The 23,072-nt window shown below is 38.0% G+C and overlaps 1 protein-coding gene across 1 annotated transcript in view; it reads left to right on the top strand.

Annotated features, from left to right (window-relative positions):
• kntc1 (kinetochore associated 1) overlaps positions 1-23,072 on the top strand; it is a 35,213-nt gene that overhangs the window by 5,949 nt on the left and 6,192 nt on the right. Inside the window, exons 16-57 of the mRNA XM_038295534.1 lie at positions 6-81; positions 283-408; positions 525-691; positions 783-894; positions 1,142-1,285; positions 1,371-1,427; positions 1,629-1,703; positions 1,788-1,907; positions 4,136-4,279; positions 5,018-5,107; positions 5,267-5,370; positions 5,445-5,547; positions 5,633-5,767; positions 5,854-5,973; positions 6,354-6,426; positions 7,539-7,606; positions 7,705-8,006; positions 8,087-8,259; positions 8,519-8,619; positions 9,874-10,018; positions 10,130-10,186; positions 10,267-10,430; positions 10,948-11,052; positions 11,136-11,264; positions 11,365-11,481; positions 13,146-13,255; positions 13,377-13,596; positions 13,895-13,984; positions 14,077-14,242; positions 14,337-14,395; positions 14,669-14,885; positions 15,664-15,737; positions 16,402-16,612; positions 16,773-16,885; positions 16,979-17,034; positions 17,821-17,899; positions 20,023-20,147; positions 20,245-20,380; positions 20,461-20,556; positions 20,728-20,784; positions 21,033-21,087; positions 21,829-21,892. Coding sequence (XP_038151462.1) covers positions 6-81; positions 283-408; positions 525-691; positions 783-894; positions 1,142-1,285; positions 1,371-1,427; positions 1,629-1,703; positions 1,788-1,907; positions 4,136-4,279; positions 5,018-5,107; positions 5,267-5,370; positions 5,445-5,547; positions 5,633-5,767; positions 5,854-5,973; positions 6,354-6,426; positions 7,539-7,606; positions 7,705-8,006; positions 8,087-8,259; positions 8,519-8,619; positions 9,874-10,018; positions 10,130-10,186; positions 10,267-10,430; positions 10,948-11,052; positions 11,136-11,264; positions 11,365-11,481; positions 13,146-13,255; positions 13,377-13,596; positions 13,895-13,984; positions 14,077-14,242; positions 14,337-14,395; positions 14,669-14,885; positions 15,664-15,737; positions 16,402-16,612; positions 16,773-16,885; positions 16,979-17,034; positions 17,821-17,899; positions 20,023-20,147; positions 20,245-20,380; positions 20,461-20,556; positions 20,728-20,784; positions 21,033-21,087; positions 21,829-21,892 — 4,935 coding nt within the window. The remainder of the gene's footprint in view (positions 1-5; positions 82-282; positions 409-524; positions 692-782; positions 895-1,141; positions 1,286-1,370; positions 1,428-1,628; positions 1,704-1,787; positions 1,908-4,135; positions 4,280-5,017; positions 5,108-5,266; positions 5,371-5,444; positions 5,548-5,632; positions 5,768-5,853; positions 5,974-6,353; positions 6,427-7,538; positions 7,607-7,704; positions 8,007-8,086; positions 8,260-8,518; positions 8,620-9,873; positions 10,019-10,129; positions 10,187-10,266; positions 10,431-10,947; positions 11,053-11,135; positions 11,265-11,364; positions 11,482-13,145; positions 13,256-13,376; positions 13,597-13,894; positions 13,985-14,076; positions 14,243-14,336; positions 14,396-14,668; positions 14,886-15,663; positions 15,738-16,401; positions 16,613-16,772; positions 16,886-16,978; positions 17,035-17,820; positions 17,900-20,022; positions 20,148-20,244; positions 20,381-20,460; positions 20,557-20,727; positions 20,785-21,032; positions 21,088-21,828; positions 21,893-23,072) is intronic.

Here is a 23,072-nt window from a genome sequence, read left to right as displayed (position 1 = left end):
TCTAGGCTGAGTCGGCTGTTATACAAGCACATGTTTGAGGAGGCTGAAAAGTTTGCCATCGCGTTTGAACTCGATCTAGAGGTAATTGTGTTTGGTCAGTAAACGTAACTTAAGGGTAAAAACATAACATCTGCACTGTTGGAAAACATATAAACATGTAAACTTAACAGGCATACAAACAACCAGCCTTCAGACTGAGAACATTTTATTCTTTAGGAGGGGAAGGTTACATTAAACAAATAATTGCTTTAAAATATGAGCTGCTGGCTGTTTTTTTTCCAGCTTGTTTACAAGGTGAAGCTTGACTTTGTGCTGGAGCAGCTGGCCTCTGCCTCAGTGGGTGGATATGGACCAGACGTCTGGTCTGAGCTCATAGAGGAGGCCAAGACAAACCTGGTGAAAATTGCGGTATGTTCTGTGACATTTTCTATCACAACAACATTTTCCTAAATTCTGAATTTCAAAAACAGTGGACTGTGATACCAAAGTATCCATATGAACAGAGGCTGTAACTGTCTGTACAGGATGAGCAGTACGTGGTGGACTATTGCCTGAAGGCTCCCTGGCCGACCTTTGAGACCGCAGAGAAGATGCTAAACCACGCTGCCTCGCGCTACTCCTGCTTACAGGTCCACGAGGCCTTGGCCCGGCTTGCCACATTCTGTAGCCTCCATGGCTCGGAAAATTTCAAGTAAAGTCAATATTTTATTAATTGCATGTCATACTGTAGCATCATACAGCGCTATGTGACGCTACTTTTGTTTTGTGGATGTCACCTGCAGCGGGATTGCCTGGATCGAGTTTCTAAACTGCACCGACAATCTTGGAGAAGTTTTGACCCACTTAAGAGAGGGAGACATGAGGGGTGCACAGCTTCTTTGGATGAGATACGAGGTAACAGATGTATCATATAGAAGGAATTTTGGTGCAAATTTGTGTCTCAATTGGATAGTGATATTAAAAAATTATGCTATATTGGCCTATATCTAAAATATTTGATATAATCACAGTGATGGAAGCACTCCTGCTCAGTGTTCAGTCAGAAATCAAAAAGTTGTCTACTTTAATTTTCTCTGTTTGTAAAATAGTCATGTTAATAAATGAGTAGATTGCGTTTTAAATGTTGTGATGTTTATTCCAGGGACAGATCGCCCTAGAGTTTGATGAGAAGTGTCTTGAAGCAGTTCTAAGTGCCATCCCAGAGGACCTGCCGTCCCAAAACCTCTGTCCTTGGTTTAGGACAGTCTTTGTCCCTTTTGTGAGGAGAGTCTTTCCAAGAGGACAGGTGGAATATGTTCACTTTTATTTAAAATGTGCCTCCTTTATGGAATAGTGTCCTTTAAAGTTTTATCTGTGTCTTCATCTTATAGAGAATTTTGGCTAAATGGCTGGAGCACAAAGCAAGAAATTTGGAGTTTACTGAAAAGGTAGAGAAATGGTGATTTATTGCTGACTGATGCAATAATCATTAAGTGTTGTTGATAGCTGCTGTGGGCTGATTCCCGGCTAACATTTGCCTTTGAAATATAGCAATGATATGTAGAAATAGTGTATAAATACAGTATGATTTCTTAATGTATCGATATAAAACAAAAAGTCAGAGAGATTTTGATTAATTTCTCCCTCAGGGTTCTTGGCCTCAGAATGGGCTGAATTTGGCCATGCTTGGACTTCCCTCTTTATGGACCTGGATTAAATCTGTTGTAAGGGGTTTTGCCTCAGTAATAACCATATTGATGGGACTAAGCATTTATTCATTTATTCTAATAACTTTGTGTTTTTTTAAGGATGATAATGATGGTGCAAATGAATTGGAGAGCCTGAAGTCTCTTGTGTCCAACCTGCGTCAACTGCTGGACCTTCATCAGAAATATAACTGCAGACTGCCGCTCTCAGTCTTTGAAAAGGTTTACTCTTTCTTGATTTGCTCCATCCTTGCTTATCTCTAACCTGACTCCACCAGATGGATTTGCTCTGCATATCCATCTGGAAACCTTCCGTTGCAGTAATTTTGGGAAGGGGCGAAAATACTGGTTAGCTGATTGGCTGATTGGCTCGTTGATCTGATTATTAATCAGATCAACGAAGCATATGACGTACTAACAGAGCGACGACGAAAACACAACCACAAGCCAGGCTACTCTTGCCAAAACCAGTCGGGAGAAGAGCAAAAACATATTTTCCTCTGAGAAAAGCCTCCAGAGCAGTGTTTTGCTCTTCTTTCAGTGAAGAAATACTCTGTAATACCGATAAAACTTGCTCGATAGCCACGCTAACGCTAGTTTCATCGGCGATTCATTTCATCAGATTTCATCTGGAGAGTCTCCAGACTGATCTGCGAGTGAAACCTGAAAGCTCGCAAGATCAGGATGGACTCACGAGGCTAGCTTATCTCAGCATCATATATCTGAAGGAGATGAGTTAATTTAAGCCTTTGGATAATTGATGAAGTTATGTCTCACTATACGAAGAGATTGTTTATAGTCTGGAATTCTCCAGGTCTGGATAAGTTTTGAAAAGAAATGACATAAATGGAAGAATATGTCTAGTTGCAGACTTTAATCTTCATCGGCATCTGTCTGGGTTGTGTCCCTCCTTCTTTGTAACTTTTTATTGTTTCTTCCTTATGTTCCTCTTGCATTCTACTTCTTTACTTTTGTCTTTTCTTGTGTACCTCCACCTTTCTATCCTTCCTTTCCTTATGTTCTTCTTTGTGGTGAATACTGTTGTGTCCTCTGCCATCCTTCCATCTTTTGTTTTTCCTCCATCATCCTTCCTTTTATCCCTGTTGTTTTCCCAACCTTCCATTCCTTTCTTATGTTCTTTCCTACTTAACTCTTTCCTTCTGTGTCCTTCCTTCCTCTCACCTTTCTTTCTTCTCGTAACCTCTAATGTTTCCTTCCATCTTTCAATTATTCCTTCTTTTCTTTCTTGTGTTCTCCTTTCATCACTAGCTTCATTCTTCAATCATTCCTTTCTTTTGTATTCCTTCCTCCCTCTCTCCCACCATCCTTAGTTTGTTCCTTATTTCCTAGCTTCTTTGAGCCCTGCCTGTCACTACCGATCCGCCCCGGAATCACGATCAATCCTGCACATGCGCAAACAAAATAGTAGGATCCGAAAAACAATGTAATAACGGTACTGAAAATACTTATTTATATACTTAAAACTTTAAAGAATGCTAAACTACATTATATAGAAAATATTGAAGATTTTTTTGGAAAAAATAGATACGTTTTACATTCTCTACATTGTATTGCTTGACGTCATCATCGGACATGCCCAGAGCAGTCACAGTAACATTCGAAAGGCTATTTAAGTGTATTGTTTTTGTTTTTTTTTTAATATCAAATATTTAACAAATACAGAAATGTTCAAAAGGAACCCCTCGCCACAAAAAAGACAAAAGAATAAAGAAATTAGAAAAAAGTATTGCCTACCTGGAAGTTATTCTGTTTGCGCTGGACGAATTGTGCTTCCGAGACGGATCGGGTTGTGACACTGCCTCTTTGTTTTATCATTTCTGTTTTCCTTCTTTTTCTTAATTCCCTTCGATCATCATTCTACCCTTTGAGTCACATCCTGCATTGGTTGTATTTTTAAAGCCTGCTCACTGCAGAAATGTTCATCATCTTTCATAGTGAACTCTAGAAAATTGAGTCTGGGACTTTTACATTGATGTCTGCAGGATCCCAGTCTGCAGAGTTTACTGATTTAATATGTTAACAATCATTGCTATCTTATTTCAGCAGCTCAGTTTAGTATCTCTAGAAGCGATGAGCAGGATGTTGTTGGATGTTTGTTGCCAAAACAACCAGACCACCTTTTTTCTGGATGTAATTGAAACACATTGCAACCTTCTATTAACCAAGATAATTATATACACATTTTTGCAAGAAATTATGTCTAAACCCAGAACTGTAACATCCAAAGTAATTAGTTACCTTTAGTAAGGGAGTAACTCATTTTCTTCTTAAAAAAAAAAAAAAAACTATTGCAGACTGATGGATGTAAATTGCTCTGTTGCTCAACTGCTATAAATGGTTTAATCATGTTCATCTTTGCTTTACTGTGAGTTAAGCTTTTATGTTTAGTAAAATTAATTTTTCACATTTTTCTTCTTTCCTATTTAAAGGGAAGTGAGCTGAGTGTGGCTTTCTTTTTGCTGGACAAAGTTCCAGCTCCGGAGTTGATCGCAGCCACAGTGGAAAACAGCGTTCGGCCGTACGCAGAGGAGTACAAGCTTCCATTAGATGAACTGCTGCTGCAATACATCAAGGTAGAACTTATTAAACATCTATTTTACCACTATTAAACAGATATTCAGGTGAACAGACAAATTAAAAAAGTTTATTAATCAGAAAACATTATGTTAATTCCTCTAAATAGAATATAGTCAAATATATCTTTTAAATGAGGTATTTCATACTTTTCAATAAACATGTTTTTTTTTTTACAATCAATACTTCAGTATCATAATTATTTTTCATCTTTTCTGTCTCTCATTAAATTGACATTTTTACATACATAAGTTGAACATTTCTTTCTTGATGATTTTTTTGTTTGTCTTTCATCTTAAACAATTAAAACATCTCTATTTTATAGTGAAACCTTTAACTTTTGTTGTAATAAGAGATTAGATTAGAAACATAAAGAAGGGTTCATACAAATCTATAAAAATTCTGGCATTTGCTTTTATTATTGCCATGTCTGAATGAAAAAAATAAATAAATGGAAATCTTTGAATTAATTTCCTGTTTTCATTTTTAGCTTTTAATATAGAGGCTTTGGTTTTACATAGCTTAACTTTATATTTAATATGTCGGATCACACTTTACCCTTCTTTGTTTAGTTTAAATGTCCTTGCTAAATGACAGCTAAGCCATTTTATAACTGTAGTGTTTATTTTTTATAATGCATGCGGGAAAACCCTGAATTGAACCTGGAAGACTGAATTTATTTCTTTTGCCCTCAGATGCTCACAGGATTTTCATATTCTCTTGTGTTTTGAATCAAGGATCTGTTGGAGCGCTGCATTTCTCAGACCATGAGCCTTTTCATTGAAGCCAAAGCGGTGGCTGTGATCGGCTGCATGACTGACACTGATGTGAGTTGTAATGCGGTACAAAGACGCTCCCTAATATTTCTGATATTTTCACAAGTGGTGAAAAGGGGAGGGGGGAAACAACCTCGGTAAAACCAAATTAGGTTAAAGCAGGTTTGCTCTGAAATTGTAAAATAATTCTTTATTTTTTATTTTTACCAGCTGAAGGTGGATGCTGTTCTAGAGATCATGCAGAAAGCTGTGGTGTCCTGGAGCAATGTGGTGGAAAAACTTGTGCAGGAATACCTGGAGATGGATGGACCAAAGTAAGGATTGTTTTATTGGATTGTTTTGACTAAAATCATCTTCAAGTTAAGATTCAATCTTTTCTATTTTTCAGACAGGAGCTTTTGAAGGAGAGCTACCACCTGATGGAGATCAGGAAACTTCTTAGGGGCTACGGCATTCACAACTTCAACCTCTCTAACAGCACTCAGGTTATGGTAAGCTTGGATAAATATTTACAATGAGTGATACTACCTAATTTGTAGATCAGCTAAGAAACACATCTTGCTTTGTTTGTTACAGTCACTCATTCGATACATCCTGAATCAAGACTTACCGATGTCTTTAGAGGACTCTCTGACATTAGCAGAGGCTTACAATCTACCAACAGCACAAATCAATTATCTATACCTCATCCAGTTGATCAACCATGGCAGGGTAAGCAAAAAACACACCCCACTATTTAATCAGATGTGTTTTTTTCCGTTTATGGTGTTGAAATATTTTTCTTTTGCTGCTTTCAGACTGAGGAGGTCTTGACCGTCCTGAAGAAGCTGTCCTCTGAAGAGGCGGTGTGTGTGATAGAGCGTCTCACATCGTGGGCTCGGCTGCAGCTGGAGGACAAAGTCCACATATCTGATGAGGTGGGAGGGAGAGACATTTTCTATTCTTGTATTACTCTTCTACCTTTTAAAGCGTTTGCCTGTTGTTTATTTAAAATGATCTATTAACATAGTGTCTATAGAAGGGTTCAGATCCTGCACACTTTTAAATGTTTCTCTGCTCCAACATACCTGAGTCAAGTAATCAGTTCATCAGCAGCTGTCTGAAGAACTTGACTAAATACTAAGGCAGCTGTTGAGTAATGTGTTTGTGGAAGCAGAGACCTCTAAAAGGTGCAGGACAGCAGACCTCGAGGACTGAAATAGAAGACCAGCGGTCTATGGCTAAAACAGAATAAACTTTACAACTTTGAGATGCGTGTTTAAATGAAATCATATTTCAGTTTTCTTGTCTTTTTCAGCACAAGAAGCACCAGATGACTGTAGCTCAGGTGATAGTGGAGGCTCTAAAACACCTGCATTTAATCCTTAAACGTAAGTGTTACAGTAACTGTTTTGTACTCCTCAAGTCTTTGCGTTTCACACTACCACTGGAACTGTGACAGTGTTTAATTTTATAACTATAATGCATCTAGAACCATTCCAACCATTGAGATTTGCAATTTCCCCCTCCACATATTTTCACCCTTAAAACTTTAACAATGTTTTTCTTATTCTGAACAGACCACCCAGCTTTCTCCTCTTTCACATAATTTAGCTCTTCACAGTATTAAGAAATTTAAACCCAGAGATCCAAAAGTGTCTTTATAGTACACTTCACCAGCAGGACTTAAACAAAAAAAAAAAGGTCTATATGGAGCCCTATGTAAAAACACCCCGGATTTTTTTTTTTTTTTTTTTTTTTGACCCCTGGGTTACAGAGAGATGCTGGGTTAGTGTGATGGTCTGGGACTGCTTTGCACTTTCAGGACCTGTGAAGCCATAAAAATCCTGAGGAACAGCATGCATATCCATCCTTCTGTGTGAGCTTACGCAGCAGAACAATTATCCTTTGCATATCAGAAAGTCCACCCCTGAAGGGATCCTAAAACCATATTGTAGGATTTGGAGTGGCAAAATAATGACTCGAATCATTTGAGATTCTTTTGAATGAGCTGAAACCGGGGAGCTGGTTGACAGTTGCCTTTTGTATCTGTATTATATTTGTATCTTGTATCATTTTTTATCTCCGCTTCTTTTTCCATATCTGCTTCTATCTCCTCAAACCCCAGTCGGCCTCGGCAGATTGCCGCTCACACTGAGCCTGGTTCTGCAGGAGGTTTTTCCTCTCCACTGTCACTACAAGCATGCTTAGTGTGAGGGATTGCCTTCGAGTCAATGAGTCGATGCAATCAACTGGTTTTCCTTAGATAGAAAACATTGAATTAGTTTGACTGAATGATCTGGTTGAATTGTCTCTGTAAAATGCCTTGAGATGACATGTGCTGTGAATTGGCGTTATATAAAAAAACTGAATTGAACATTAATTGATGGTTCCAGAACCTCTACAGATCTGCAGCCTGATCATCCATACACAGGATTTATATTAATGCATACCTGAAATAACCAGATTCAAAGCCAGTTTTTTTTTTCTTTGTTCTTTCCAGATGATGCTCTTAAAAGCATGGAGTGTGAGTACAACCTCATCATGTTTAAGGCGATCGCCCACCTACAGGTGACTTTCCTTTCAGAAATAATTTAAGCGTTCCTAAGTATGTTCTTTAATGAAAAAGTTTTAATCTGCCGTCTTTGTAACCGCCCTTTTTTTTTTAGGAAGATTTTGATGTTTTCTTCACCCCCTCCAACTATGAAGATCCAAACATCAGAAAGCAAATCCAAGAGCATCACATCACAGCATATGAAAATACTCGAGCTCGCCATTCCTCAAGAGGGAAGGCTTCCTCAGCTCCAATTGTGGCAAATGACCCAGATGGGAAGACAAAGACTATCTCCACAGAAGCTGGCTTACGCCGGCTTGGAAGGCAGCTGCAGCGCACTGAGCAGGAGCTGTGGTCTGACCTGGGCCTTCGAGCTCTGAGAGTGGGGAAGGTGGAAAAGGCCCTGAAAATCCTCAGGTTGGAATGCTTCCTGCGAGAGATCCAGGCTGTAGTTATTACTGAGTTCTTACTTTCTTTGTCTTCCTTTGTGTCTTCAGTGAGCTGTACGAGTACCACTACAACAGCAATACAGGGAAAGTTCTTTTCACCGCTGCCAGGACTTTGTGTCAGATGCTGCAGGCAAATGTTCCCATGGTGATTCCTGAAGGCATGGATTTACCTGCAGTCATCCACGATCTGGCCTGCCAGGCCATCACTTTGTGCAACTCTGGTAAGAAAGCGTGTATTGAAAGACATCCCTAGAGTTCAGCTGGCTTTTATTTTGTTGAAAATAAATGTTTATTGTCATGGTTTTATTTATTTTTTTTAAACACATGTTTATTATGCAAATAATACAGCAAACATTTAAACAGCAGTAGTGTAGCAGATTCTGAAAAGTCTATAAAAAGAATTTAAATTTAAGTTACATTTAGGTTTTTGCATTTAACTTGAGAAAAAAAAGCTAAATATAACTAAATGAATTGTTCTAGATCTACTTTTGGACTGCCTGGAGCTTTGTAAGTGCACACGGATCGCCATGGATGTATATCACCAGTGCCAGTTATCTGACGATTATGGCTTCCTAGCAAAGGTCAGTATGGTTCCTATGTTCAGTGGCTTGCAGATGAATTAATATCCTTTAAACCTTTTCACATGAGTTCAGTTTCATCAGATTTCTGGGTGGTAGACCAACACAATGTATGACCTAATTGTTAAACTGGATTCATACCTCTTAGCTTGAACTCTGATCTCTTTTTAAAGTCCCAGCTGAAGAAAAGAATCCCCCACAGCATGATAGTGTCACCATCACATGTCAGAGTGGGGATTTTGTTTTTCAAGCGTAAAAAAACAGTTCTGTCTGGTCTGACTGAGAGTCTTGTTCCATGCATTTCCTGTGCAGTTGACTTGATTTAAAGAAAACTGCAAATATGGCGTCTCATGTTCTTCTGTAACCAATCTCTTGCTTTTAGCCACTCTGATAAAATGCTTTTATGACTCCTAACTGTGCTCTCGATATCTGGGGCTCCTCCATACCTACCATGTTTTTCTTGGCTGCTGATCAGTGTTCTTTTTGTCCAGCACCTCAGCTTATACAGTATGGGTGACATTTTGGTAATGTTGCAGTTGTGCCATTTTGTCTAAAAGGCACGGACTCTTAGGAACTAGGTTAACTTTTAATACTATCGGTTGCACTGGATTTTATTAAGGAGTATCAGAGTTCAGGGCACACTTCTCTTTTCTAAAGGTAAAACATTTTCAATTCTAAAATTTTCCCTTTCGTTTTCACGTGTGTTTGCATCACATAAAATCCCACAAAAATACATTGAAGTTTGTGGTTCCAAAGACGAATGGTTCAAAATGTGTTAATACTTCTGGAAGGGACCAACGAAACAAAAAAGAAACTGTGCTGGAGCCATTTACCTTATTTTTCTGTATTTATTTCCACCAGGGGTTCCTTCTCCTTGTGCGCTTTTCTTATGTTTGAAGCATGATGGGGTTATTTAAGGTCAAGTGTCATTCTGTTTAGGTGTTGCTAAATGAGAAGATACAAATGGTTTTCTCATTAGTTTTAAGTTATGTTGGTTTGTTTTGTTCTAAATGAAAAGACAATGGACCTTATGGAAATGAATAGCTTTAAGAATAATTCCAAATAAGACCTGCATATTCCTTTTTGAGAGTATGTAAGGCCAAAGCCTAACACGAGCAACCAGTAGCCTAAAATATAAGATTTTAGCCGCTACAAACAGTTTTTTTTTGTTGTTGTTTTTTTTTACTTTTGGAAACAAAGAAATTATCAAAACATTCTTTTTAATCATCTGAAGCAAATACATTTTTTTTTTTGCAGGAGTCTAGTTTGGAGGCAGAAAAAGATGCCTACTCTCAGTGTAGCTTTCAGGATGTTTTCAACGAAGATTGCATAGTTTTGGATCCAATGGCAGTTCTTCCTGTGCAGTATGAAATCACCAATTGCCTGTTGCCTATTCCCCAAGGTAAAAAAAAAACTTCTGTCATTACATTTATCTTTTCACACTTAGATCTGCCTGACATCTACTCTGTCGGTACTCTAATTCTGCATTTCCGATCTATTACTATATTTACAGACACTAAACTGTTTCCGCTGGACTGTTCCTGTCTGTCCCATTGCTCATTTGTGGATGGTAGGCATTTTTCTTAATTTCCTCTTTTTTTTCCCACCTCTGTGAAATATTTTCTTGTGTCTAACTTGGTCTACATGCAGGTTCAAACCACCTGCAAACCCTCCAAGAACCCCTGACCAGCATGCTGCAGATGCTGCAAGAGTGCAGTCAGCTGGAGTTGACCCTCAGAGTGCTGGTCAATTCTTATGGCAGCTGCCTGAAGCATGTCACCTCCAATATTATGGACACAAAGCTGAGCGTTCAGGTAGAACTAATCTGTGCTTTGCTTCTAGAATAGCTGTCCGTCCCATATTTAATGGTTTTCTTTAATAACATTAATGCAGTATTTACAAAGCACTTATGAAATAACTCAACACAACAATTAGACTATAGAAACAAAAGTCCTAAGAAAAGAGATCCAAAATGAGAAGTTCAGTGCTTTACGGCATGAAGGATCTTGCCGTAATTAATTTTTTCCTAATTTATAAACTGAAACTGACATGTCTAATAGGAGAATCAATTCTGCAGAAACAATTCTCGCATATTTATTTACTTATAAGAACCAGAATACGTTGACCTATCTGCCATTTTGAACTGGCACTTGTGCAAAAGGGGCATCTACTGGTCAAGGGTATGCTAAAATGTAATCTGCACATAATGCAGTTTTAAATTAATGTTCTTTCAAACTTGTACAGTTTATGCCTTTTATATTTGTGAAATTGCAATTAATGCAGAGCAGTGTTCACATATTTAAAAGAATACTTTGGACTTTCTGTTCTCAGCTTTTTGACAGCAAAGAGCTCATGAAGTACAACATGTGCCTGTCTGGTGTCAGAAAAGCAACACTATCCACTCTGAATGCTGTAGCTGTGGGCCTTTTAAATAAAGTGAGTGTAATAGGTCTTCTCAAGTAGCTACAAAAAAAAGCTTGGTCTGTGTGGAGTGTTTCATACATTTTTTGCTCTTTCAGGTATTCAGCTGGAGAGTGGTGGATTGTGACTTTGCGATTGGTCTGTGTACACTCCTACCCAATGCAGAAGTCTTCAAAATATTGTGGAAAATTATAGACAACACCTGGCAAAACTATGACAAAATTCTGGTAGGTATCATGATATCTACATGTCTTAGCTTTTTTGTCTTCTTTTAGTATGAAAGAGATGGACTAAATTTTTTATTTATTTATTTTTTGGTAATGCCAGGCGGTGGCGAGGATTGGTGCCAATCTTTGCAGTTTATATACTGAGCCAGAGCAGCAGAAGAAGTTTCTGTCTGTCATCACAGATGCAGAATGGGGAGTCAAGCTTGGAAAATTAGAGGTAATGAAGTTCTATTTAAGCTGAAGTTCTACTTTCCTTTAGAACATCTCAGCAAATTTAGAATATTGTTAAAAATGTCACTCGTTTAAGAAGGTGAAACACATTTTTCATAGATGTTAAGTACAAACATTTAAACAGTTTAAGCACTTGATTTCATTTTTTGTTCTAATTACTTAATAACATGCCTGCTGTCATTTTGCACATCTCCAGCGTTGCTGCCATTTTCCCATATCCACTACTGTAAAACGCTGTATTTTGATTATTTATTCTTCGGGTGGCTGCACAGTATTTATATTTGTAAAAACACTATACAGTACAGTATTTAATTTTTTTTTATTTCTAAACTCAATGGCTGTTTTTGAACGTCCGCCCTAATGGCTATATAGGGCACTATAAAGGGCCCTATATAGAGCACTATAAAGGGCCCTATATAGGGCACTATAAAGGGCCCTATATAGGGCACTATAAAGGGCCCTATATAGGGCACTATAAAGGGCCCTATATAGAGCACTATAAAGGGCCCTATATAGGGCACTATAAAGGGCCCTATATAGGGCACTATAAAGGGCCCTATATAGGGCACTATAAAGGGCCCTGTATAGGGCACTATAAAGGGCCCTATATAGGGCACTATAAAGGGCCCTGTATAGGGCACTATAAAGGGCCCTATATAGGGCACTATAAAGGGCCCTGTATAGGGCACTATAAAGGGCCCTGTATAGGGCACTATACAGGGCCCTATATAGTGTTTACACCATTTAAGATATCCGAACGACAAGTAGTGGACTCAAATGCATCTTGAAAAGTAGTGATCATCCAAGGTCACTAGATAAGCGGATATATCCCATAATGCTTTGCGAGAGCTCTCCTTGCAAAGCATTATGGGATTTGTTGTCACAGCAGCCCGCTGTCGGGTAGCGACAGTTGCGAAAATTAACAAAGATGGCACATACACCATGCAGGATCACGTGTCACGTGACCAACAGGGAGTGAAAAGTAGTGATCATCTGTCTGAACTGTCAGTTAACAGAGTTCACTATAAAGTCCATTATATAGTCCTCGCTCAATACAGTGATTTAGGTATTTGGGGGTTAGGGCAGCCATTGGGACACAGCCTATCACTTATTCTGTTATTCTTATACACTTTTAAGGTTCACATTTGTGTGACCTCTTTCGCTGTAATGCTCTGCTGCTGAAACACCACAATTTCCCCATTGTGGGACAATAAAAGGATGTTCTATTAGGGCTTACAGATGAGGAATACACAAAACACTGTGACAGATGAAATTTAAGATGTATTTTATGTGAACATCAGGTCCCAGGGTCTGGAGTAACAGTGGAGAGGCACAGAAACCTTTTCATTTTCCAGCTGATGTTGGCACCTTTCCACTGTGGCCCACATGGTGTGCTTGTTTGGTCACCAATCTGGCTTGACCTGACCCCTACAGAGAATCTATGGTTTATTTAGTTATTTTTTTCATGATTTAAAGACACCAGAGCCAAAAGGTATATGACTGAAGGCCACAATCTAAGAAACTTGGGCTTCCATTCCAACCAAGTACATAGAAATGAAGCAGTCTGGCATTTCTGTGGTAAATATCTCTGTATTCAAGCCTCTTAAGCTGCCTCTGTACATGCCCTGTACATGCCCTTTTGTGTCTCAGATCTCCATCCAGCCAGTGTTTCGTCAGCGTCCGGAGGTGAAGAGCTGTCTGATACCTGAAATGGTGAAGAACAAGATGATAACCCTTGAAATTATTCTCCAGTATTGCAGGTCAGACACATGGACATTTAATTTGATGTAGATACATTTTTTTTTCCCATTGTGGTTTGTGTTGCTTTTTTTTTTTTTTTTTTTTTTTTTTTTTTTTTTATCGCCCCTTCTCTCGCTGCAGTACATTTGGTCTGAACCGTGATAGCGTGATCAACCAGTACATTACAAAACTGCTGCTACTCCAAGAAGATGAGGACAGCAGCGGGGTCACTGGCTCAGGCCCGCAGGATGACGGGCAGACTCTCTGTAATGAGGAAGTTTTGGAACGAGTGCTACAGATTATCCCCATGTTGACAAGCCCAAGTGAGCTCGTCGACAGTCTGTGCACTGCCATGTTTAAGGTAATAAGACATTTAAGCCACTCGCTTTAAACTTGTTGGATCATCTTAAATAAGAACGTGTTTTACCTTAATTAATTGTTGTAAACATTACTTTTTTTCATCATCATCTGTGTTTAAAATACAAGAGCTGTAACATTGCTGTGCCGTGATGCCTTAGGGGCTGCATCTGTCCCTAAGACAGGAACATTATACTAGAAATTAGACTATAAGCTTTTTTTTTTCATTTGTTTTTTATCATACTATTAATTCACTCTGTAACGAAAAGTGTTTTCCATGTAATCTTTGAAATGACATCCAGCTCAGTCCTTACAACTACGAGCGGATTGAAGTGGTGCTAAAGATCATAAAGGCAGCGGATGAGAACGTTACCGCCTTCTCCCTCAGTCAGGTGGCATCAAAGACTCACTTTTGTTCTTATTAAACCGTAGCTTCCTTTGGGATGGGTTTAACTCACTGTGATTTTTCAATCTTATTTATAAGGCAATGGGCTTGCTTCAGCACCTGAAGTCCTACAAGAGAGTCTCTCCTCCCTCGGATGTGGAGAACACTTATCTTCTGGAAAATGGTCTTCTGCCAAACCCCTTGTCCAACAGCAGGCTGCCTTTCCATCTCCTCATTGAGACCAAACATTTCTGGAAAATAATCTGTGAGTTGTCCACCCCAGTTTCCATTTTCATTTTTTTTTCTTTGTGTGATTTTGTTAGTGAATCATAGGATTACCGTTTTCTTCCTGTTTCTAGCTCCTGAGCTGAGCGAAGAGACATTCCCCACACTTCTTCTGATTAGCAAACTGATGAAAGTAGGTTTCTCAAATCTATTCCCCCTCGAGGGTCCCTTTAATCTGCATTTTCATCCATCTGTTTATCACATCCACATAATCTGTTTATTAGTCATTCATCTTTATCAACTCATCGTATCCATAATTTGTTTCGCATTCCATTCACTTGCATTTGTTCATCTCTCCAACTATCTACATGTTTCTCAATTTCTCATTCCCCACCATCTCTCCTCCCTTTCTTTCCAGTCTGTATTGTTTCCAGGATCGACTTTTAAAGCCTGATCTCTTTTCCAGGTGAGCCTCGACAAGCTTCATATGTCAGCAGCGAACCACGTGTTTGAGAAGAAGTTGAGGCCGTTAATCTTGAAGCAAAGGAAAAAGGGTCAAGGGTACAGTCACAGTAAGGAGGCGTTAAAGGTGGCTGTGAACATGATGAAGTACATTCAATGCATCCAGAACCTGGAGTGGGCTACAGCCACAGCCCATAAGATAACACAGGAACTTCCACCAGGTTTGAGTTACTTTTTAACCTCTAAGCCAGTGTTTGCCAACCCTTATTGACTTATTTACCCCTTTGGGCATTTTTTTGGTACCATGAGTTCCCCTCTCAGTCAAAAGTATTGATTGGAACGCACAGTAACTGATCATAAAATTAAAAACTATGTTGCTTAATATTTTAATTTGAGCAATTAATTTTTATAATTCCATGCTTTCTATCTCAAATAAAAAAAAAACATAAATATGTTGCCTGGAAGTTAGTAAGGAATCAAAATAAATACAAAATAAAATCATATTATGAACCTTTATTTATAAAACTGGAGCTCCTCTGAGTAGCTCTCTTATAATCACATTTCAACTTGATGAATTGGAAACAAAATACTGAACAAATTGTATAGTCAAACTGACTTAATTAGTTTTACTTTGTTTTCATTAAACACCTGAGCTGCTTTGATGAGCTGCGATAGCTCAGTGTGAAAAAGCTGATACCAGGCTGTTCTCTACATCCAGTCTGTTCCTCTGCTTGGTTTGGATGAGTGTCAAAGCTGGAGCCGAAGAAAAACGTACTTTTTGGTTGATAAAAGCTTGTTTAATATTTCAACTGGTTCCTTACAACGCAAAACAGATCCTAGCCCTATTTTATTATCTAAGAAATAAAATGTTTTTATGTACCTCTTGCAATGCACTCACATACCACTAGGGGTACACATGCTCCCGGTTGGGAAACACAGGAGCTTTAAGCTACAGTAAGCTGTTTGGCTGCACATTCTGATTGTTATATTTCTCTACAGGCTTAGAGAAGATTCGCTCTCTTCGGTTCTGTTTGGATCTTGGAGAGCTTTGGCTTAAAGATCCAACTCTTGAGGTCAGTGTTGCTGTTTTTAGCTGCAGTTACATTAATTATTAGATCCATTATGTCTTAAATATTTTCAGATAGAAACAAACTTGACTGCATCTCGAGGTAAAGATATCCTATGGCCCTGTTCTTTTAGCCATTCATGGAACAAAGATCCAGATGTTTCCTCATCTCTACTGAAATATGTGCTCTGGTCAGATCAGAATAGGACAGGATTAGTGCAAAATTAAGGTTAAATATCTAAAATCCATATCTGGAGATTTCTCTCATAAAACCAGAAAATAATCAGACAGAGAAGAACAATGGCTGTCTCGTTCCCACACCTGAACCTCCCTGTGGAGGGAGCAGTGGAGGAAAACAAAGGAGAGAACCTACAGTCCACAGAGGTTTCTTGAAAGAGGAGTGGTCTAATAGTTATGTTATTATTATTTCCAGTTTACTGGACTGTTTATGTAGATGATGCTGAGCAGATGAATCCAATTAATCGTTTCAGCCCTAAAATAAACCATTATGCTTGGAAAAGATCCCTTCTTTATTTATAGGTCTTTATTAAAACTAAGTTTTTTTTCTTCTAAGGTTATACTGCTCTAGTATTGTTTTATGCCTTTGCATCCAGTAGCACCTAAGTTTAGTTTTTTTTTATTAGTTTTAACCTGTTTGGCGTTTGACACAGGAGGCTTCAAGAGCCCGAGGGGAGAGCTTCCTGTCTAAACTGAAGCTGCAGTTTCAGCGCTCTGCCACGGAGAATACTCTGATAAGCAGTAAGCTGAGCAGCCCGGAGCTCATGAAGCTGACCGGGCTGCCCGCCAGGCTCATCATGGCCCTGTATGAGCACAGCAGCGTGGAGCAGCGATACAGAGATGCAGAAGGTCACACGTTTCCTGGTGAGCCTCTCCATTCTGAAATTACTGAACATTTTGGTGTCCAAGAATTATTCGCTTCCTTCCTGCTGGTTCCAGCAGTATAGCTGATATGCTGTTATGGTGTCTTTTTTTTTTCTTTTTTTCTGTTTGTTTGCTCATTCTTAAAAAATCTGTGTCTCAGACATACATGCTGCTGTGAGGGAAATAGCCAAAATCAACAATGTGGATCTTGTGAAAATCCGCACCATGCTGTTAGAAAAATGGATCTGCAAAACAGGTCCAGCTGTAACCAAGGTTTGTCCCTTTTTTTGTAATGACTTTTATCTCTTCAATGTTAGTAGATCTTTTCTTTTTTTTATGATTTTTTTTTTTCCTAAAAACAAAAAGGAAATGGGAAATCAGGACTGTGTCACCAACATTGAGGAGGATCCAGACTTAATGAGGTAATTCATTATCGCCATAGTTTCCATGCAGCATTTTAAAGTAACCTTGAAAATGAGTCATTTAAACTGGTGCAAGTTTACTATTTACACTTTCAGATGGATTCAGGAAGTACAACACCTAAATATGTCCGTTTATCCTTTTTCAAGAACTAAAGTCCTTACAAAAATCTCTATTGTCAGATCCAGGACCAGTTAACAGACTAAGTCACCTTCTTGTTGTTTTTTTTTCTCCCGGTTTTAGGCTTTATCCACAAATGTAGTTACATTCATTTATTTACATCATGTCTTGCTTTAGTTACCAGAGAGCAAAAACAGTCTTACTTTGACTGGACTGTTTTGCTTGATGGTCAGAAAGAACGTCTCCAAACATGCACCCAATCAAACTCCCTGCCTGCTGCAGTCTTCCACATAATCATAGCAAAATCAGGGTTTTCATGGTTAGGTTATGATGATTCAGTTGTTATTGAACTTTAAACTGAAGGTTTAGTCATACTTCCAGAGATGGATACCAGTGTAACAGCATTTGGTTTTACCTCAGCTTTAAGTAAAGGGTTTTTATTATCAAAGGAAGTGTCTATTTTTACCCTGCATTCACCCCAAAGGGAGAGGACAGCTTTATGGCGTCCAGAAGGGCAGCGCTTAGCTCAATCAATAACCAATAAAAATCTGTTCTCCAGAAGTTAATCACTCATTTAAACAGATTCATATATTTTACTTTGTTTTGTGAATGAAAAAAAAAATCTAAATTATGATTTTCAGTTTCCTGTCTATGTGTGACTCCTGTAGGGTGGTCTACATCCTGAAGTCTCACTCTGTAGATGATGCCATCCGCCTTCTGATCCCCATTCTTTCTGCTGAAACCTGGGTAAGTTTGAAAACTACACCTTTGACTCAGAAAAGATACATTTTCCTGTAAAAGTGACTGATATTTGACTCCAAGCTAGACAGACTGATAAATGCAGTTGTTAAGGAAGTCCTTTTTTTATGTCAGGATTCTAGAAAAGTTAAAGCCTTACTTGGTCAAAGGAAAAGACATCCATGCATGTTTAAGATCTTGCTAAGTTTAGTACAATCCCTCCCACAGTTATTTTCTACCTTAAGTGCCATCATGCTGACAGAGATTTTAAAATATTACTACAGGACAGGAATATCTTTTCAGTTTGTTGTCGATGTTAAAAAATGAAGTAAATACATAAAAAAAAAAAAAAAAAAAAAACATTCCTATCCCCTGGATCCTCATGATTAGTTAGCTTCCACTTAATCTTTGAAATAGACCTGAATTGGAAAAGATCCAAAAATAGTTAAATTGCCAAAAGGAAAAGTAAAGAGTTTCCCTTTGCTGATGGTTCAAAATGGCTGCTTTGCTTCTAAAATGTAAGAATAGCTGCAGAATAACTGTTTTAAATTTTTGATTGCTGCCTTTTTTGCATCGATCGGTGGTTTTTCAATGCATTTACAAACAATTAGAACAGTGATGTTTGCTTTTATATCCCAGACTGCTTTAGTCTGGGATTCTGCTGTAAATATATCGCAAATGTATTTCCTCCAGCTGTTACTTAAAGGTATAGTGGAGGATGTTCTTTTCATCAGGGTTTGATTTTCTGGACCATTAAAATAAGCAGTCCTCCTAATTATAAACAATAGGGCCATCCTATGTGATCCTCCTCATTTTCATTTACCGGTGGTGAGTCTGACATAGTGGAAAAATGGCAAATCTTCTTTTGGAAAGTAAGCTTATATGCGTGAGGAGAAATGGACTCGGGCATGCTCTAGCAGGTACAGGGTTGCTCATGTGCATTTTTATTTTACAGTGGAGAAGGCGTGTCTTTTCAAAAACTCACAAAAAAAATCATCCACTAAACCTTTAATTTAATAAAATACTTTAAAGGTTAAGGTTGGGAGCGCCGGAACATGAAAATATTCAAGGGATGCTAATATCTAAAAACTTAATAGCATTATTCTTTTAAAATGCAAACTATACAAAAATACCTTTTTAGTAATGTTGACGTATTTAACATATATAGCATAAATATTTAGCATACATAGTTGTAAAAGTCTGGTGTGATGTCATTTTCACATCTTGGAGGTTAATGGAACATAGGAAAAATGATGACCATTTCATTTGTTTGCATTTACCTTGCTGTTTCTAATGATGAGGATATTTCTATTGAGTTAGACTGAAGGCAGCTTAGATAGCACTTTATACTTCAGTTTGAAAACACTGGTGGTGAACTACCGATCCCATAACAGCCTGATAATAATGTGAGATGCAGCCGCTTGTTGGTTGTATGAAAAGAGGTTGTGTGATTGTTCAGTCTAGGGCTGCAACTAACGATTATTTTGCTAATCAATTAATTTGTCGATTAGTTTTTTGATTAATCAATTATTAATAGGATAGCACAAGGATCCTTAAAGAAAACTTTCTATGAAATTAAACCAGGTGAAACTAAAACTTTTCCCTTGAGGAGTTCTGGTTAGAGCATATTGACAGACAAAAACGTTTTGGTTTTTTATCTTAAATGCAAAATTTTCATTTTGATATAATCACTTCTCCAAGAGGGTCGTTCTGTCAGCTAAAAGCAGGTTTTAGAGTCTATCCAACTAATGATTAATCAATTACTAGATTAATTGATGATTATTTCAATAATTGATTAATCACGATTAATCCAATTAATTGTTTCAGTCCATGCATCACTGATTGTAGTTTGAAGGAACCCGCCTGAGTTGTTGGATTGTAGTTCTCTAGTCAGAGCTGAAACAACATTTATTCTATTCATAGGTGTATGATTTTTATTTTGTCCTTGTTTTAATCTGTTCTTTTATTTAACTCAATCATTGGGTCATGTAGGTTTCTGAAGTTTCTGAATGAAGTTTTTTGTGTCTCTTTTTACGTCATTTCCAGTACATAAGAAAAAATTATGAAAGAAAATATATGATTGATATTTTTGTCTTTACAATAAAAAATGATAAAACAAATGCTCTCTGCAGCCGCTCAGCTCATCAGGACCTCGCCTGACTTTCTGCCACCGAACACGAGTGCTGCTTTGTCTCATCCGCCTTGCTGACGCCGCGACTGTGGAGGCTCAGCTGCAGATCCCAAGGAGCAAACACGAGTGAGAAAGGGGGGGGGGCTGGAAAAATTAGAAACATCAGTTCTGTTATCAGAGGATGAACTAGAATTAATGCTCTGTGTTTTATGTTCTCATGCAGATACTATCTGAAGTCCTACATCTTTGTGTCTCAACTTGAGGCATTGAATATCCCCTACACCGTACAGGCCTTCATCAGCAGTCCCAAAGAGGGCTTGATTAAAGGACTGTGGAAGAACCACAGTCATGAGCCGCAGGTAGGGGGCATAAGATAACGTCTGAGCTGTAGGTGTCTATTCTCTGTGCCAGTGAGCTTACCAGGTTGTTGTGGTTGCAGGCTGTGCGTCTGGTAGCTGACCTTTGTCTGGAGTACCAGGTCTATGATCCTCAGCTGTGGAATAGTCTGCTTCAAAAGCTGCTGGGTTTCAACCTGGTGAGGGTCCATGCATGGGTTTTTCTCATTTTGCATAGCAATATTCTCTTTTTGTTTTTTCTTTTAGAGACGATAAAGTGACAGAGCTTTTAAAATGTTTTTGAAGGAATATATTATACCTATTTCCTGTTTGGTTTTAAAAACCTGTGTCTGTATGCATTTGCTCTGCAGATCAGCCAACTCCAGAAGGTGCTAGAAGCAGCTGTGGCAGTACCAACTTTATGGGAGGTATTTTTACAGGGACCTTGTTTCCTTTTTCAAATAGATTTCTATTCTAAAAAAGCTTAATTTATAAAAAAAAATACAAAGCATTAGACCTGTTAAATAGAAGTTATTGAATGCCCCATTCAATCAGATGTTTGGCCAAAACAAGTGGATTAAAAAATAATAAAATTTACCATAACCACAACAGAAGATATAGTTTTACTTAAGCTAGGCTTAAAGTTCTGAGGTTTTTTTATGCATTTTGTTTCCAGATCTCCAGTTTCTCCAGGACTTGGAGGAGTGCGATTCTGACACCTTTTGTCTCAGGTATGACATGTAAAACTTTAAGACAAACATAGACGAAAAGATAAATATTTCTGCCAGGAGTGTGGATACATGTTTAACGGCATCTTGTTGATCTTTAGAATTATTTTACATATCTCCAAAACAGCAGTTGCTAACTCTCCATTTCTGCCTGCGTGGATTAGTGTGATAGAAATAAAAATGTTTGTCTTTGTCGGGTTTTTCAATGACAAATCTAATTGATAAAAGAAATCGTACATGTACAGGACATACTTATAAAAATATGATGAGAAGAAAATCAAAAACTTAAATTAAATAGTATAGTAAAGGGTAAAAAGAAAAAAAGTTCAGATGAAAACTAGCATACACAGATCAAATTAAAAAGAACAAAATCAATATAAAAAGAAAGCTGGAAAAACACAGTGAGAGACGATAAAACTACAGATAGATGGGTAGAAATACTGATTCAGCCTGTTAGACCTGTTATCTCACAGATATTAACGTAGAGTATTGTAACATCTGGATTGTCTGCAGAAATCTCTATTTGTTGGCAATAAGGGATGTGACAGAAATGTACTATCTTCCTCCTGTGTTGCTAAAAAAACAAACTGTTGGTCATTGTTTGAGGTTTGTTTTTTTTTCCCAACGAGGCAATGAGAATTTTCTATAAAGCCTTTAACTTTAATGATTTTAGTTGTTTCTCTTTCATGTTCCTTAATTGTTTTTTTGTTGTTGTTTTTTTCCGATTTCTTTTCCTGATGACAGCATCGGTTCCTTTGAGCCCGGACCAACAAGCTATGCTCTACAGGTCTTTTGTTCTGCTGTTGAAGTAGGTGTATTTCATGCAGACTCTGAAGTACTAACACTGCTTATATGAGATATTTAATCTGCATTTACTCTGAGATATTTGAAGACAAACTAAAATATGTCTCATATCATTGATTTATTCATAACTCCACTCCACTACTCGAGATGAGACCAGATAAGGTTGGGCAAGTATTTGATTTTTTGTTCTGGTGCTTTTTGGAAAATTATGTTTTGACTTTTCCAGGTCATTACAAGTATGGGGGAAAATAGTCTGCAAAAAACATGCCTTGCCAAAGTTTTATACCCTTTAACTTTTTCATATTTTGGCCAGAGATTTCTCTATTGTACATAAAAATCTGAAAGGTGTGGTGTGTATTCGTTTTGACCCCCTTTAGTCTCCATTTCATACCTCAACCTGTGGCTGTAGTTAAAACTAGATTTAATGGGCCACAAATCATACTGAACGCAATTTGAGCAGCAAAGAAGCATCTGCTGCTTCATCTTTGTCCACATTAAGGTCAAGTAAAGTGTGTCCAGATGTGCTGCTCCTGTGTTCAATGGCAGAAAGTGTCTTTGCTATATTTGTTGTGATAAATCGGCAAAAAATTAGTTTAATTTTTTTAAGTGAGAAAGTCCACCTCAAAACATCGTCCGTGCAGTCACTTCCTCAAGATTTATGAAGCTGCCTTTAAAAGTAGTATTTCACTGTCGGAAGAGCTCAGACCCCCGCATACCGGCGGTGCGCTGTCACCGGGAATCCCCAGCAGCTAGGGCATTTTCCCCTACTGTTCATGGCGTCTGGAAGTAGATGTTAGCGTTTTTCAGGTATGTGGTCCAAACTGCAAGCATTAGAATAATAAAAGCGAACATATTTTGCCGGCAGGTTACGACATTTAAGTTATTTAAGGCATTAATAATCAGTTTCAGTGGAGTGATCATAGTGCTCCCTTTTCTTTATGCATTAAAAAAAATCTCCTTGCCTTTTATGATGTTCTGAAACAATTAATCAAAGTATTAATTGATTATTGAAAGAACTATCAACTGACTTATTGATCATTTATTCGTTACCAGGAGTATAGAGACTCAAACATGCCTTTATCTTACAGAGATACCAAGTTAGAGCAGTGATTACACCAACATTGTAAAATGTATATATAAACATTGGGCATTTAGGAAAACTTTTTCGTCTGCCAATATGCTCC

Source organism: Cyprinodon tularosa, unplaced genomic scaffold, assembly GCF_016077235.1.
Source record: "Cyprinodon tularosa strain WSP-4 unplaced genomic scaffold, ASM1607723v1 ctg356, whole genome shotgun sequence".
Classification (NCBI taxonomy): Eukaryota; Metazoa; Chordata; class Actinopteri; order Cyprinodontiformes; family Cyprinodontidae; genus Cyprinodon; species Cyprinodon tularosa.
Note: the sequence above shows the minus strand (reverse complement) of the source record. Positions and strands in the feature narration are given on the sequence as shown.